The sequence below is a fragment of the Lithobates pipiens genome, unplaced genomic scaffold, assembly GCF_037356315.1.
Source record: "Lithobates pipiens isolate NorthernLeopardFrog02 unplaced genomic scaffold, aLitPip1_a1.2 Scaffold_8, whole genome shotgun sequence".
Taxonomy (NCBI): Eukaryota; Metazoa; Chordata; class Amphibia; order Anura; family Ranidae; genus Lithobates; species Lithobates pipiens.
In genome coordinates, this window is record NW_027507903.1 from 102,255,558 (window position 1) to 102,272,405 (window position 16,848).

Consider the following 16,848-nt stretch of genomic DNA (forward strand, 5'->3'; position numbering starts at 1 on the left):
CGTGCACAAAAAAAAATTTAACTAGAAAAAGAAGAGGCAGTACTGTAAACAGATGTGATTGAATCTCTAGAATGGCTAACCGAATTACAATTGCCAGGAGAAATATTTTACACATACAGCACTGTGCAAAAGTTTTAGGCAGGTGTGAAGAAATGTAATGCAAGAATGCTTTCAAAAATATATATTTTAATTGTTTATATTTATCAATTTATAAAATGCAAAAAAGCGAACAGAAGAAAAATCTAAATCATACCAGTATTTGTGTGACCACCCTTTGACTTCAACCAACAAAAGTTCTTGCAATTGGGCATTATGTACGCTTGCACAAATACAGGGATTTTGTAGGATTAGAGTCAGGTATATGATTGATCAATTATAAAAAGCAGATGCTAATGCTCATCAATTTTATATTTAGTTTGAAACACAGTCATTAACTGAAACAGAAAAAGCCATGTAGGGGGCTTAAAACTGGACGAGGAACAGCTAAACTTTACTACTAAGGTGAGGTTGTGGAAGACAGTTTAATGTTACAGTTCTCACACCATGGCAATACTGAGCACAGCAACAAGAAACAAGGTAGTTATGCTGCATCAGCAAGGTCTCTCCCAGGCAAAGGCTGAATCATGTTTGAGGTTCCTTGCAAGTTTGGGGCTGCATTTTTGCAAATGGAGTTGGAGATTTGGTCTGGATCAATGGTGTCCTCAATGCTGATAAACACAGGCGGATACCTATCCATCATCGATATAATAAAAAACAATCAGCGCAAACAAATTTATGCCAGCTGAACACTTTAGGCCAATTGTATCACCTTATGAACATATAAAAGACAAAATAAGAGCAGCGCAATGAGAAATTAAGTCTGTAAGCACAATAAATTATGCAGAGGAACCACAAGTTCCAGGATAGGGAATGGAGAAAACCTTGTGCAGAATAATGCAGGTTCCTGTGAGACACCACCTCCACCGGCTGATACAAATAAGGCGCTTACCAGATTCAGTGGACCTCTGAACTAACAGATGGTCAAATGAGCATGTATCCTCAATGGGATCATGGTAGCTAGCGCTCCAAATGGGACAAGACAGCCGCTCACCCCCAATCTCTGTCCTCCTCGGAAATGTGCAGTGGTATGTCCATCATGCCATACCATCAGGGAGGCATTTGACTGGCCCCAAATGTATTCTGCAGCAGCACAATGACCCCAAACATACAGCCAATGTCATTAGGAACTATCTATAGTGTAAAGAAGTACAAGGAGTCCTGGCAGTGATTGTTTGACCCCCATAGAGCCCTGATCTCAAATTGAGCAAGTCTGTCTGGGATTACATGAAGAGACAAAAGTATTTGAGGCACCCACAGAAGATCTGTAGTTAATTCTCCAAGATGCTTGTAACAACCTACCTTTAAAAACTGTGTGCACATGTGGCTAAAAAAAATGATTTTGTTTTGAAGGTAAAGGGTGGTCACACCAAATATTTATTTTGATTTCTCTCTGATAAAAAATAATGAGTAAACACAGTAAAGAGATAACAGGACAGCTTTGAATGTATGACACACTCATCAGATATTTTGGCAATTATCAAAGAATTGTAGCGATACTCTGTACAATGGCATATTTAACAAACCCAAAGGAGAGCAAATAAGAGAGTTTTATTTGCAGAGTTTACATCAACTTTAGAAATATCTAATGAATACATCCAATGGAATATAAACTTAGGGTCGGTTCACACTGAGGCAGCACGACTTGCAACGCGACTGCCTCAGACGACCTGCATCCGACTTCAGCGGCGGCTTGCAAAATGACTTCTGTATAGAAGTCAATGCAAGTTGTCTGAAGTTACCCCAAAAGTAGTACAGGAACCTTTTTCTAAGTCGGAGCGACACGTGCCGCTCCTATTGTCCCCAAATATCTATTATCTATTATCAATTATTATTATTATTATTATTATTATTATTATTATTATTAATTATGTTTATTATTTGTATTATTAATTATTATTAATTATTAATAATTATTATTATTAATTATCTATTATCCCCGAGCCATCCCCATCAAATCATTCTCTGCAGCTATTACCTTTTGTACCACCACCCCCTCCCTTTAGAATGTAAGCTCTACGAGTAGGGCCCTCCTGTACCTTTTGTATTGTACTGTAATTGTGTTGTCCCCCCTATACATTGTAAAGCGCTGCGTAAACTGTTGGCGCTATATAAATCGTTAATAATAATAATAATAATAATAATATTAGAATGGTTCCATTGTACAGAATGGAGCGCGACTTGTCAGGTGGCTAAGTCGCCTGACAAGTTGCCCCAGTGTGAACCAAGTCTTACAGTTTGCCCTATAATTTTGTTGTAAACAAAAAAAAGTGCTAGTAAAGTTCAGCCTTTCAGTTTTACTCACTGACGCAGAAGTAAAGCAAAGCAATAAATTGTAAATGTGCCTTGTTCACTTTTTGAGGCTTTCAGATTTAAGAGATCATTTCTCTAAACCACTTCCCTGTAAATAAAGTTTTCCACGGGCTTTTGTCTGTGTATGTGATATCTACTTTTGTGTTAAACTGTGAAAATCCAATGCAAGTAAACATTTCATTGTACTTGGCACTTGTACTTTGTGCATATGACAATAAACTTTAGAATTTTTAATTTGTACTGAAATATGTCAAACATTCATGAAGGACATGACATATTTGCTGCCTCCCTTTACTGTCTTCCAAAAGAAAAACCTGAAATAGAAAACTTAAATACTTTATTTATAGCAATGCACTCTGTCAGCTTTTGGTGTCTGTAAAAGGGATTATACCATATATCGGTATTTAGAAATACTATAATTTCACCATGTGAGCCATGTGAAGTCAAGAAATGCATAATGCCAAATTGTAAAACAAGGTATCATGCCAATAAATTGTGTAATACCAGCCCATATGGCTTCTTTTTTGAGCAGTTTTTAAAATGTATATAGACCTAATAACTAGCCGCTGTCAAATTTATATTTTGTTCAAAATTTTGCAGGGGTTATTCTACTGCATACTGCTATGGAAACTGGCCTAAAGCTAGTCACACACTAATAGATTTTTAATTGTACAAACATTCTCAATACATTCACGTGTATTGTATTGTATACATGACGTGACGAATTTTGTTTGAAAGTATTTCAAAATGTTGCTTGCTTTTAACATTCAATTTTGTAATGAATGTAATTTCTAGAAGAAAATCAACACACAGTGTTAAAAATGTATTCATTAGAGAAAAATCTTCCATTCTGCTTATTTGAATTTTCTCATTAATATGTTTAAAAATAAATGTTTATTTGACCCCAATAACAATTTCAAAAGTGAAAAAAAAATCTTAAAATGAGAAATTTCGAATGGATTTCTACTAGTGTATGGCCGATGTAAGAGCTACAGACACTGCTATCACTTTTAAGGTCCCCTTCACTGAACAGTCATAAATAGCAACATACACTATAATACCAAATATATTACATGCATATTAACTTTAATGGCATCCCAGTCTTAGTCCATAGGATTCATTATTGAATTGGCCCAACCTTTGCAGCTATAACAGCTTGAACTCTTCTGGAAAGGCTGTCCACAAGGTTTAGGAGTGTGTCTATGGGTAAATTTGACCCTTCTTCCTGAAGCGCATTTGTGAGATCAGGCACTACTGTGGATGAGAAGCCCTGGCTCGCAGTCTCCGCTCTAATTCATCCCAATTGTGTTCTTTGGGGGTTGAGGTCAGGTCTCTGTGCAGGCCAGTCAAGTTCCTCTACCTCAAACTTGCTCATCCATGTCTTTATGGACCTTGCTTTGCGCACTGCTCCAAAACATTTGGTGGAGGGGGATTATGGTGTGGGTTTTTTTTTTTCAGAAGTTGGGCTTGGCCCCTTAGTTCCAGTGAAGGGAACTTAAGGTATCAGCATACCTAGACATTTTGGACAATTTCATGCTCCCAACTCTGTGGGAACCGTTTGGGGATGGCCCCTTCCTGTTCCAACATGACTGCACACCAGTACACAAAGCAAGGTCCATAAAGACATGGATGAGCGAGTTTAGGGTAAAGGAACTTGACTGGCCTGCAGCGAGCCCTGACCCCAACCTGTTGAACACATTTGAGATGAATTAGAGCAGAGACTGCAAGCCAGGCATGTAAAGGCAGGCATTCCAATACTTTTGGTAACATAGTGTATGTTTGTTGGTCCCATAATAGCTTTGTGGTCTTCAGAAATAGCCTTAGTAGCCTTGCCTTAGTCTAATGCACAGGGGCGTTTAAAGACCAGCTGAATCCACCTTGTCCCTGGCTGTGGTTGGCATGGTCAAAACAATAGCTGAACTAGCTCTTCCATCCAGTGGTGTTTAGGGTTTACGGAACCTTATATATGCTCCAGATATGTACAAGTATGTGTGGATTTGATTGTCTTGCTAAGTGTAACAAATTTTGTGTAAATAAGATATTTTCTTCTAAGAAAAAAAGAATAGATCATTTAGTAAAGAAAGTGCAAGTGTAACTTACTTTCTCTCATTCATTGCAAACTGCTACGTAAAATAGAGTACATTTGTAAATTGATTAAAAAGGTTACAAATAGTTGTGTTGCAGAGCGTGTTACTTTTCCTTCCATTGTTACAGCTAAAGAAGTCTGCATATTGTATGTACTGAATGTAGGCTTGTATATTTGCAGAGTTCATATTTTATATAAAGAGTTAATATTTGCAGATATTTACAGTATGTAAATATCACATATATATCATAATTATTACAGTGTAGACAAAACACATGGGTATTTTATGATGATATAAAAGGGAAGGTCCCGGAATGGACTTTCACAGTAGCAACTAACATGTAATATCACTAATAAACTTAGCATATGATAGTATTAAAAAAATAAAAATAAATAGCTGACCATTATTCATAACCCTATATTCGGTCCAACCTTATAATTGCTTTTTTTTTGTATTTTTAAATAAAGTAAGCAAGATAAAAATAAGTGCCCCATTCAAAATCTAGATTTCCTTTTACTTCAGCCCCAGTGACAAGAGTGAGAGGATGAATCACTCCAAGAATATAAACAGCAATAAAAACCTGACAAATGTTTGCACACATAAAACAAACTCACTATCTGCATTATTACAGATCAATTAAAAGAGAATCGAAACCATTTGATTCAAGTGACAGTCGGAACATTAGTGATTTCAGAAGAAAATGACAACTAGAACTTTGTACTTCCTTCAGTACAGAATTACCATATATATATTGGGATTTTCTTGCTTATCAGGTAGATTCTATCTCAGATCCTGTGTCACTGCAGCTAGATATGGCACATTTACAAAGCTGGAATGCTATGGAAATGTGAACAGGTGCCTTTCTACTCCTAGTCGCATAAACTTTTCTCTGTACTGTGGATTGAATTTTTTTTTAAGCTCCCCTGTACCAAACCTGCATAACTGGTACATAGCATCCCCAATTAAATAAAACTACAGTCAATGAACAGCTCAGAATTTGAACATGTACTCAGGGCTCAATCCTGCAGGAACACATGGGAACGGAGTACCTGTACTTTTTCCACAACAAAAACTCAGTTCCCGTTAGCAGCCGTGTCCTGCAAGACTTTGAAGTATGTGAGCTGTGTGGTAGGTGCTACATCAGCAGCCATAACACAGCTCGCAATAGTAAGTGCCGCACACCTGAGGCCGCGTACACACGGGCGGACTGTCTGGCCAACTAAGTCCGTCAGACAATCCGACAGACAGTCCGTTCTACTTTTGAATGAACGGACTTGACCACACACGACGAACAGACAGTCCGCTGAAAGCTTGCGCGATGACGTGTACAGCACGTACGACGGGACTAGAAATACGACGTCCAATACACTGCAATGCAACCTTCGGCCGTGTAAATCCTTTCTGAGCATGCACCATAATTAGTCCGTCCAACTTGCCTACTCACGAGCGGACTGTCCGCTGAAACCAAAGTTGGACGGACAATATTACGGAAATTCCGAAAGACTTAGTCCGCCAGACTGTCCGCTGAAAAAGTCAGCTGAAGCGCACACACGAGCGGATTGTCCGCTGAAACACGTTTCTGCGGACCAAGTCCGTCAGACAGTCCGCCCGTGTGTACGCGGCCTTACCATTCAGGCATTGCCAGTAGGGGGCCCCATGACAACTTCCGATTCGATCTACCTGTCAATCACAGCTAGCTGATGGGTAGATTAGGTCCTTGCTGCTACGAGATTGTATTTAGTCAGACCTCTCGTGATGCGCTCCACCCCACCGGCCCCTCCTGATTTTCTGTCTCCTCATCCCCCCCTCCAGTCTCCTGCATACTTGCTCTGTGTGTCCCGCTGAATCCCCCCCTCCTCTATCTTCAGTGCCATATGATGAGAGAACCCAGAGGAGGAGCACAGCTATTCTGCTCACAGGACATGCAGGGAGAGGAGAGCTGAGGGAGGAACATCAGTTTGGGGTGGTAAGCTGAGCACAATACCTGGCAAAGTTTAATGCCAGGAGGGAAGTTTATGTGGAAATATGTGAAGGGTTGGAATAGCAGTGGGTGTGTGTTGGAGCCCTGCAGAGTTTGCAGCCCCCCCAAGCTAACATACATCTCCTAAGCAGGAACACATCACTATCTCCCCAAGCATTCTGTCCAGATAATGTGCAGTTAATTTATGACCTTTCCGTTTAACCCTGTGTTATCCAAACTCTGTTCAATGAAAAGTGTAAACTCACCACATAAACACTCTATATACTAAATGACATTCCCCAATAAAGATCAGAACATGATGTTCACATTTGCATGGAAGCACAATTGAATGAATGCTGATTATTCAGAGAATTACCGTATTTATGTTTATTGAGGATTGTTTTTTACGCTTCATACAAACAATATCAAAATTGGATGAAAAATACCACTTTTGAAGCGTTCGTGCATATGAGCATATCGTTTTTTGTTTTTTTTTGGTGGGGGAGTTGGTCTTTGGTGGGAGTTCCCACACTTTTTTCCCCAGGACTTGACCCCTGCATGTACTGTAGTATCACATGAGCCATGAATAACTTTCACACCATCCTCAATTTTACTCAAATAGGTTCAGGGGAAATAAATGGAAAGCAAATTAAATGAATAAAATGTTTCCTTTGAACCTGAATTTAGTAAATCCATCTGAAGAGTCTTTTCTCAAGAACTATTATACTATTGTAATCTCTTGCCTCTTAGAGACAAAAAGTTGAAGTTCAGGAAACTATTTTCATTTAACTCCTTCCGGGGTTTTCTCAAGTTTTAACTTCCAGGAATCTAACCAACAGCTATTATACATTGAAAAATAGTCCTCTACCCTTTTTTTTGTTTTGAAAGGAGTGGGGATGGGTTAGAGCATTTGTCAGGCCAACATTGTATCCGTAAATTTATGATGGTACAATCTTAAATCAATATTACTGGAAAATGACTGAATTTCCCCTTTGCTGTTTACAGAAACAAACAAAAGCTTGTTATTTGCATATTGTCACTGTAAAGCAGGTTAAAGTTCTTCCTAACGCCCTTATGAAAAAAACACATGCATTAGCTTTACATATTAGCTTCCAGGACTCCATAGTTGCCCTGAATCTGCTGGTGCTTAATTATGTAAATAAAGATTAAAGTACATTTGAGTGATGGCATATCTCAATACAATTCATTGCGTGTGTGTAGGTCTATGAACCCTGCCCTCAGTCTGCTTACTGCTTCTTTACACACTATATACAGTGTGAATCCTAACCTCTACAGTTACTCCAGTAATGTGTTTCTGTAGATCACCGGACTGTTTACTGCTCTGCCTTCCACCTACCTTAAATTCTGATTTACTCCTATTGGATGCTGCAAATTATCGAATTATTTGTTGAGTAAAATAACCTCTAGAATGGGGTCTGTAAACCTTTCTTTATTCCTCCATCCTCCCTTGGCCTGATACTCTATATTGTCAAAAGTATTGTCATGCCTGCCTTATAGGCACATGGACCCAATCTTAGTCCGTAGGGTTCAATATTGAGTTGGTCCACCCTTTGCAGCTATAACAGATTCAATTCCTCTGGGAAGGCTGTCCACAAGGTTCAGGAGTGTGTCCATGGGAATGTTTAACCATTCTTCCTAAAGCGCATTTGTGAGGTCAGGCACTGATGTTAGATGAGAAGGCCTGGCTCATAGTCTCTGCTCAAATTCATCCCAAAGGTGTTCTAACGGATTGAGGTCAGGACTCCATGTCTTTATGGACCTTGCTTTGTGCACTGGTGTGCAGTCATGTTGGAATGGAAGGGGCCAACCCCAAACTGTTCCCACAAAGTTGGGAGAATGAGATTGTCCAAAATGTCTTTGTATGCTGATGCCTTAAGAGTTCCCTTTACTGGAACTAATAGGCCAAGCCCAACCCCTGGAAAACAACCCCACACCATAATCCCCCCTCCACCAAATGATTTGGACCAGTGCACAAAGCAAAATCCAGAAAGACATGGATGAGCCAGTTTAGGGTGGAAGTGGGTGGAGGAACTTGTCCTGACAGGAAAAAGTTTACATTTGCATGAAACTTCAACTGCCTAAATCTTTGGACCTACTGATCCCTTTGACATTAAACTAACCTATGCCAAGACCAGCATTGTGTTGCAAATATTTTGGCAAGCTAAATTTATTAACGGAGGAAATCATCTATTACCTTAAACAATCACAAAAATCTATGAAATAAAATTTATTGGACTTTACAAATTTCTGTGGCACTCCAGTCCTTGGAACATCTCTATGCACCAAAATCTATGTGTCATTCTTGTCTTGACTGTTACTCTATATGTAGCATTAGTAAATTATAATAGCATAGATTGTCAGTAGGGATTAGCCCAATGTTCAAGTCGAATGTATGTTCGGCTCCAACATCGGGTGTTCACCTGTTTGCCGAATAGCGAACAATTTAGGGTTTTTGCGGCAAATTCAAAGGCCGCGGAACACCCTTTAAAAGTCTATGGGAGAAATCAAAAGTGCTAATTTTAAAGGCTTATATGCATGGTATTGTCATAAAAAGTGTTTGGGGACCTGGGTCCTGCCCCAGGGGACATGTATCAATGCAAACAAAAGTTTTAAAAATGGCAGTTTTTTCAGGAGCAGCGATTTTAATAATGCTTAAAGTGAAACAATAAAAGTGAAATATTCCTTTCAATTTTGTACCTGGGGGGTATCTATAGTATGCCTGTAAAGTGGTGCATGTTTCCCGTGTTTACAACATTCGCTGCACAAAATGACAATTCTAAAGGAAAATAAGTAATTTAAAAGTACTTGCAGCTATAATGAATTGTCGGTCCCGGCAATACACATAAAAGTCATTAGAAAAAACGGCATGGGATTCCCCCACAGTCCATTACCAGGCCCTTTAGGTCTAGTAAGGATATTAAGGGGAACCACCGCCAAATTTTTTTTTTTAAATGGTGTGGGGGTCCCCTTCAAAATCCATACCAGACCCTTCATGTCTGGTATGGATTTTATGGGGAACCCCACTCCAAAATTAAAAAAATGCCGTGGGGTCCCCCAAAAACCAATACCAGACCCTTATCCAAGCATGCAACCTGGCAGGCCGCAGGAACAGAGGGGGGATGAGAAAGCGCCCTCCCCTCCTGAACCATACCAGGCCACATGCCCTCAACATGGGGAGGGTGCTTTGGAGTAGCCAAGGCACCAAGTCCCCCTGTTGATGGGGACAAGTGCCTCATCCCCACAACCCTTGCCCGGTGGTTGTGGGGGTCTGCGGTGTTCCCCTAAAGGGTCTGGTATGGATTTTGAGGAGGATCCCCATGCCATTTCTTTTTAAATTTTGGTTAATATCCATATTTTGGTTAATATCCCTACCAGACCTGAAGGGCCTGGTATGGAATTTTTGGGGACCCCACACAATTTTTTTAAACATTTTTGGTTTGGGGTTCCCCTTAATATTCATACCAGACCCAAAGGGCTTGGTAATGAACTGTGGGGGAATCCCATGCTGTTTTTTCAATGACTTTTATGTGTATTGCCTGGACCAACAATTCATTATAGCTGAGAATACTTTTAAATTACTTTTTTTCCTTTAGAAATGTCATTTTGTGCAGGGACTGTTGTAAACATGGGAAACATGCGCCACTTTACAGGCATACTATAGACACCCTCCAGGTCTGAAATTTAAAGGAATATTTAACTTTTATTGTTTCACTTTAAGAATTATTAAAATCACTGCTCCCAAAAATGTTCTGCTGCGAACCGAACTGGGGGCTGTTCGGCTCATCCCTAATTGTCAGTATTCCAAAATGCTAAGAGATTATATTGTAATTTGTGTTATCTGAAAAAAAAAAAAAGATTTCAGTTGCTTCCTCTTACAATATAATCATTGTTGTTTATGAGATGTTATACTAAAGCTAAAACTGTATAAATATCTGTTTTATATGAGGCAGCCTTTCACCAAGAAAAAATAACATTTCCCATATTGCAAAAGTGATATCAAAGGCAAAGGTACGCAGTCTTGGTGTTGACAACCCAACAGAAATTCTACAGCTTCTGTTTTGGGCTTCCTAGACTGTCAGGATCTTAAAGGGAAAGAGACAATATTTAAAAAAAAATCCAGAACTGACAAGATCACAGAAAAATAATTATTTCATATATTATATATATTATTTAATGTCATTTGTAAAACAATACAGCGTCTTGCATTGTGCAATGACCCTGTAATATTTTATACTACTTTAATATCATATGTAAAATAGTGGCTTGTTTCACTGTGTATAATAATAAAATGTGTGATAAATTACTATATCCCTTTTTCCAGTGTACATCTTGTTGGGGATTCCACTGTCAAATTCCACCAATAATCTATTTCGTCTAAAGTTGGATGAGATATTTAAGCTCAGAATTTGGGAAGGTCATAGGAAAAACACACCATCTTGCTAAAATTAAATTGCAAGCCTTTTTACAGGGCAAGAGATAAAAAAAATAAATAATAATTGCTTGTGGATGAAAATAATGTGCCAATAGTTACTTACCACATACAGGCTGATGCATAGTGCCCTGACACTCTGTACTGGTTATGCAAGCCACATGGGTCATTTTTACTAAATTTCTCTGCTACATAGAGGATGGGGTTGGGGAGTCCTCTCTCCAGACCGTTATGGTAAAACTCATCGTAGTCTGATCCAAACATCCAGAGAAACTGCTCATTATAATCAATGGTCTCATTTATCTGATGAACAGGATTTCCTTTGGATAGAAATCAGAATATAACAAACTGAAACATTTATTTTAGTTACATGTTTTACAATATCTTTGGGATAGTTAGGAAAGGTTTTTGCTCGGGATATATTTCATGTGATATTTATATACATGGATTCAAAATGATTACCTTAGAAAACGTAGAATTTTGAAAATTACAAACAATTCACTAATCTTTTCAGAATGATGCTAGTTTTAGCCTACATCTGAAAAAACATAATTTGTGTTTAGCCTTAAATTTGTCTCTTTGAACTAAACTAGTAGGCCAAGTGTCCAGAATGCAGTCTTTAAACTGGTCAAAATAGGTGCAGATCAGCTGGCTTAATGTGGCCGAGTTATGAGTTCTAACCAGGGCTTTTTTTCTTGGAGAATAGGTGCAGGAACTCCCCCCTGTCTGAGTCACCCTTGTCTCTGCCCCCTACCCACCTCTGCCCACCGTCCCTTGATTCCACCCCCTACCCACCTATCAGTACTGCCCCATTTAGAGAATACAGAACCAAGTATCATTTTGCTAAATCATTTGTATGGAACATGTTGATGATAAAAAGAAAAGCTGTAAAATAGATCCCCTGCAGCCAGCAACAAAAGAATCCCAGCAATAGATCCCAACACAACAATAGACTCCCCCAGCAACAATGGACTCCACCCCAACAACAAAAGATTCCCTGCAGCAACAGTTAACTACTCACTACAAAATATCACACCCAGTAACAAAATATCCACCCAAGCAACATTGGACTTCCCCAGCAGCAGCAACAGATTTCCCAGCAGCCAGCATCAATAGATCCTCCAGCAGCAAGTAAAAATAGACATCTCCCTCAACAGTAGATCCCTTCCAGCAACATAAGACCCCCCAGAAACAATAGATTCCCTATCAGCAACAATAGATTCCCCATCAGCAACAATAGACCCTCACACTAAATCAGATGCCCACCAGTGACAATAGATCCCCCAGCAGCCAACATCAATAGACCCTCCAGCACACCCCCACACCGCATGCTATTACATACATTCAGTGCTGGAGGTGCCAAAACTGCGTTCCCCCACGTTCCCACTGAAAAAAGCCCTGGTTCTAACCAAATAGATTTGATTGATCAAATCAGAAGCTGTTCAACAATGGATATCACAGCATGGTTCTACCAGAAGATTATGTTTATAGGCAGCTAACTGATAAGTGTAGTTTTAAGTAGTATCAGACACAGTTAGTTTCATAATTTTTAAATTGTCTTTTCTTATTGTGTTTTTAGGCAGAAATTATTATTTGAGGTGTACAAGTCTTTTGACACATATACTGTATATGTAGACTAAACTCAGTGTTTCTCAGCACCAAGATGTTGGTGATAGTACATCTCAGATAATAACATGTTGCTTTCCTCACTGATAGTGCTAATGCCTGTGAAGGTATGTATATGTATGGTTCTGTAAGCCCTTGTACACACGGTCGGACATTCCGACAACAAAATCCGTCTGATTTTGTACGACGGATTTTGTCCGAAACTTGTGTTGCATAAACATGGTCGGACAAAGTTGTCGGAAAATGCAATCGTACGTAACGTGACGACGTTATTTTGTTACGACGGGATTACGTTCAGGCTAGAAGCCAATAGCTTTGGTCTAGGAATTTGATCTGAGCATGCATGGCACTTTGTCCAATCGGAATTCTCTACACACAATCGGACAAAGTCCGATCGGATCATGTTGTCGGAAAGTTTTATAGCCCAGCTCTAAAACTTTGTCCGTCGAATATTCCCGAAGGAAACAGTCCGATGGAGCCCACACACAGTTGGATTATCCGACAACACGGTCCGATCGGACATTTTCTGTCGGAATGTCCAACCCTGTGTACAAGGGCTTAGAGGAAATTTAGTGTTAGCAGTTAGTTTAAAGTTAAGGTTAGCATTGGGAATCAGGTTGGGACCTAGGGGGCTCAATAATAGGTTGCTTTTTAGTTTTTTTTTAGGTTATGTTCATTTTAGAAGTTAGTTTAGAGGATACGGTTAGGATTAGGTCAAGGTTAGGTATTAAAGCTATATTTAGCTAAGGTTAATTTGATGAAGGGTTAGGTTTTAGTATTAAATATGGTTATAGGGAGATTCGATTCATTTATAGGGAGTTCAGGGTATAGTTAAGATCAGGGGTCAAATAAATGTGGGAATTTACGTTTTCACTTTTTTGGCAGTTAAAACTTCTTGCCAAAAAGCATCAGCACCAATGCCAAAAAGCCAATATGTCACAGGTCATAGAAGAGGATGCATAAAAATAGCCAGAAGCCCCAAAATTGAAGTTCAGATTTGTGGATGATACTTCATTTTCTATAAAGGGAGGAATATTTCCACTTTTTAACCCATAGCCATGGAGCTATTTTTTTTTTTTTTTTGTGATTGAATTATGCTATCATACATTATAAATTCTGCAGTGATATTAACAGTTTGGACCACTATGATAATTTTTTTTTTTAACAAGATTTACCACTATTACAGTAGCAGTGCAGACCTTATTGGGCCTTGTCACACTGGTGATTTTGCAAACAGTAACACTTTGCCAGCAGCTCGGTCACCACTAATGTGACATGGTCTTACTGCAATCATTTTTTTTTTTTTAGACTGGCAATAGATCAGTGAAAAATGCTTTTATCACTTTGAAGACCATTATATTAATATGAATGTATGGATGTTTCCGATTCTAAGGATAGAGGAGTTTTGTGGGTGCCTTTTAAAAAATCTTATTTGCACAGTCAATATCATAGCTAGTCTTACCTTTTAAAGTGACGTTGACACCATTCAGCCCAACATTTATCCCAATGTCTGCATTTACTACAACAGTACTGAAAGACTTATATGTAGTTGTAGCATTGATTGATCCGACCTCCCAATCTCCTGTAAAGTTAACAGCTGTAGAAAAAAACAAATGTATTTAGAGAACATTCTTTAAATAGAGACATGTTGCTTAATACAATTCTTACAAACATTCATTTTCTATTTAAATATATGTGTAATATGGGGAATATGAAATTACAGTAGCCACTTTACCCCCAGGCCAATTCTGATTTATCTCATACATGTAAAAATCACCTTTTCTTTTTTTTTTTTGCTAGAAAACTACTTAGAACCCCCAAACTATATATATATAGGCCCCAGAGCATAAAATAGTGTTTGGGATGTGACAGACAGGAAGCCTTGCATAATAATAATACAAAGCTGCCTATGAATGGCTGACCACTGCTCAGACTGGCAATATTTTGTTCTGGGTGTGAGACAGGAAGGTTTCGTCTTGCCCCCAGAACACAGTGCTGTATACTGCATGTAGCCTCAGCTACTTGTTAGTGAGGGAAATAGTTCTTTTGTGCCAACTTGGCCTGAACAAACTATTTAAACTGAAATTAAAGCTTTAACCTAACGCTTACTTTTAACCTAACCCAGAAACTTAGCCCTAAACCTGAAATAGTTGTTTTTTCTATCTGTAATACTACAGAAGTATAATTTCCAGAAGACAGTTAAGATTCTTACCGACAGTTACAGCTCCAATGAACAAGCTTATTATGACTCTAAAGGTCCAGGATATTCTCTGTAAATAAAAAAAAATAGCTTTTTGAATTTGTTATATAAGAATGGTATTTAGTGTACAAAGAACATGTAAGTGTTGGTTCACACTGAGGCAGCACGACTTGCAGCGCGACTGCCTCAGGCGACCGCTGCAGCGACTCGCAAAATGACTTCTCTATATAAGTCAATGCAAGTCACCTGAAGTCGCCCCCAAAGTCATACAGGAACCTTTTTCTAAGTCAGAGAGACTTGTGTTGCTCCGATTAGAATGGTTCTATTGTACAGAATGGGACGCGTCTTGTCAGGCGACCAAGTCACCTTACAAATCGTCCCAGTGTGAACCGACCATAAGTGTTCATGTATAAGGCTGCAATAAAATATTTTTCACATGATACTGACAATGATGAAACAGAATCCAGGTTCAAATAGAATGTACCCATTAGTAGAACTATGGGGGGTTAGAGGACTGAATTTACCCAGGGTGCCACCATTTTGTGACACTGAGAGGAATGGAACCTGAGAGGGGCTCTTCTGTAATCAGAAATAACCTTTAGTAATATTGCATTCGGGAAAAAGTACAGAAAGGCTTCTGAGTCCAGAAAGCCATTGCATCCCCGGTGCTCCAGGATGTCAGCTGTATGTGTAGAAAACATGTGTTGCAGTTTTGGAATTTACATTTTTTAATAAAAGTGGGCAAAAGCCCAAAGGTACGAAACTGACTTGACTGTGGCTGATGAAAAGCACAAAATTAAAAGCATTTGAGTAAATCACAATAGATAGATAGATAGATAGATAGATAGATAGATAGATAGATAGATAGATAGATAGATAGATAGATAGATAGATAGATAGATAGATAGATAGACTATATTGTCACAAGTATTGGGACACTTGGCTTTACGCGAACATGAACTTTAATGACATCCCAGTTTTAGTCTGTAGGGTTCAATACTGAGTTGGCCAACCCTTTTCAACTATAACAGCTTCAATTCATTTGGGAAGGCTGTCCACAAGGTTCAGGAGTGTATCAATGGGAATATTTGACCATTTTTCCAGAAGCACATTTTTGTGGCCAGGCACTGATATTGGACGAGAAGGCCTGGCTTGCAGTCTCTGCTCTAACTCATCCCAAAGATGTTCTATGGGGTAGAGGTCAGGATTCTGTGCAGGCCAAGTCAAGTTTCTTCACCTCAAACTTTCTCATCCATGTCTTTATGGACCTTGCTTTGTGCGCTGGAGTGCAGTCATGTTGTAACATTAAGGGGCAATCCCCAAACTGTTCCCACAAAGTTGGGAGCATGAAAATATCTTCGTATGCTGACGCCTTAAGAGTTACCTTCACTGGAACTAAGGGGCCAAGCCCAACCCCTGAAACCAACACCATAATCCCCTCTACCCCAAATGATTTGGACCAGTGCACAAAGCAAATTCATAGTCCTAACCCCAACTTGATAGAACACATTTGGGATGAAATAGAGCAGAGACTGCAAGCTAGGCCTTCTTGTACATATCAGTGCCTGACCTCAGCACCTCCAGTGCTTCTGGAAGAATGGTCAAACAATCCCATAGGCACACTCCTAAACCTTGTGGACCGTCTTCCCAGAAAAGTTGAGGCTGTTATAGCCGCAAAGGGTGGGCCAGCTCAATATTAAACCCTATGGACTAAGACTGGCATGCCATTAAAGTTCATGTGCGTGTAAAGGCAGGCTCCCCAATACTTTTGACAATATAGTGTAGATAGATAGATAGATAGATAGATAGATAGATAGATAGATAGATAGATAGATAGATAGATAGGTACAGTAAAACCTTGGATTGCGAACATAATTAGTTCTGTAAACATGCTTGTAATCCAAAGCACATGTATACCAAAGCAAATTTCCACATAAGAAATAATGGAAACTTAGATGATTTGTCTCTCAACCACTGATTCATAGGTTCTTCAGTTTATAGTCCATATAAAAAGATTATAATAATGTGATAGCAAAATCCAGCAAGAGCTACAGAGTATAAAACAGAAGAGAGGCGCTTCTAAGTGTAGCAATATGTTGCTAAATGTTGTACCTTC

The 16,848-nt window shown here is 39.1% G+C and overlaps 1 protein-coding gene across 1 annotated transcript in view; it reads right to left on the minus strand.

The window, feature by feature from the left end:
* Positions 1-16,848, minus strand: part of DUOXA2 (dual oxidase maturation factor 2) — a 30,534-nt gene that overhangs the window by 4,058 nt on the left and 9,628 nt on the right. The window contains exons 3-5 of the mRNA XM_077473217.1: positions 14,745-14,802; positions 13,995-14,129; positions 11,013-11,226 (exon numbers count right to left, since the gene is read on the minus strand). Coding sequence (XP_077329343.1) covers positions 11,013-11,226; positions 13,995-14,129; positions 14,745-14,802 — 407 coding nt within the window. The remainder of the gene's footprint in view (positions 1-11,012; positions 11,227-13,994; positions 14,130-14,744; positions 14,803-16,848) is intronic.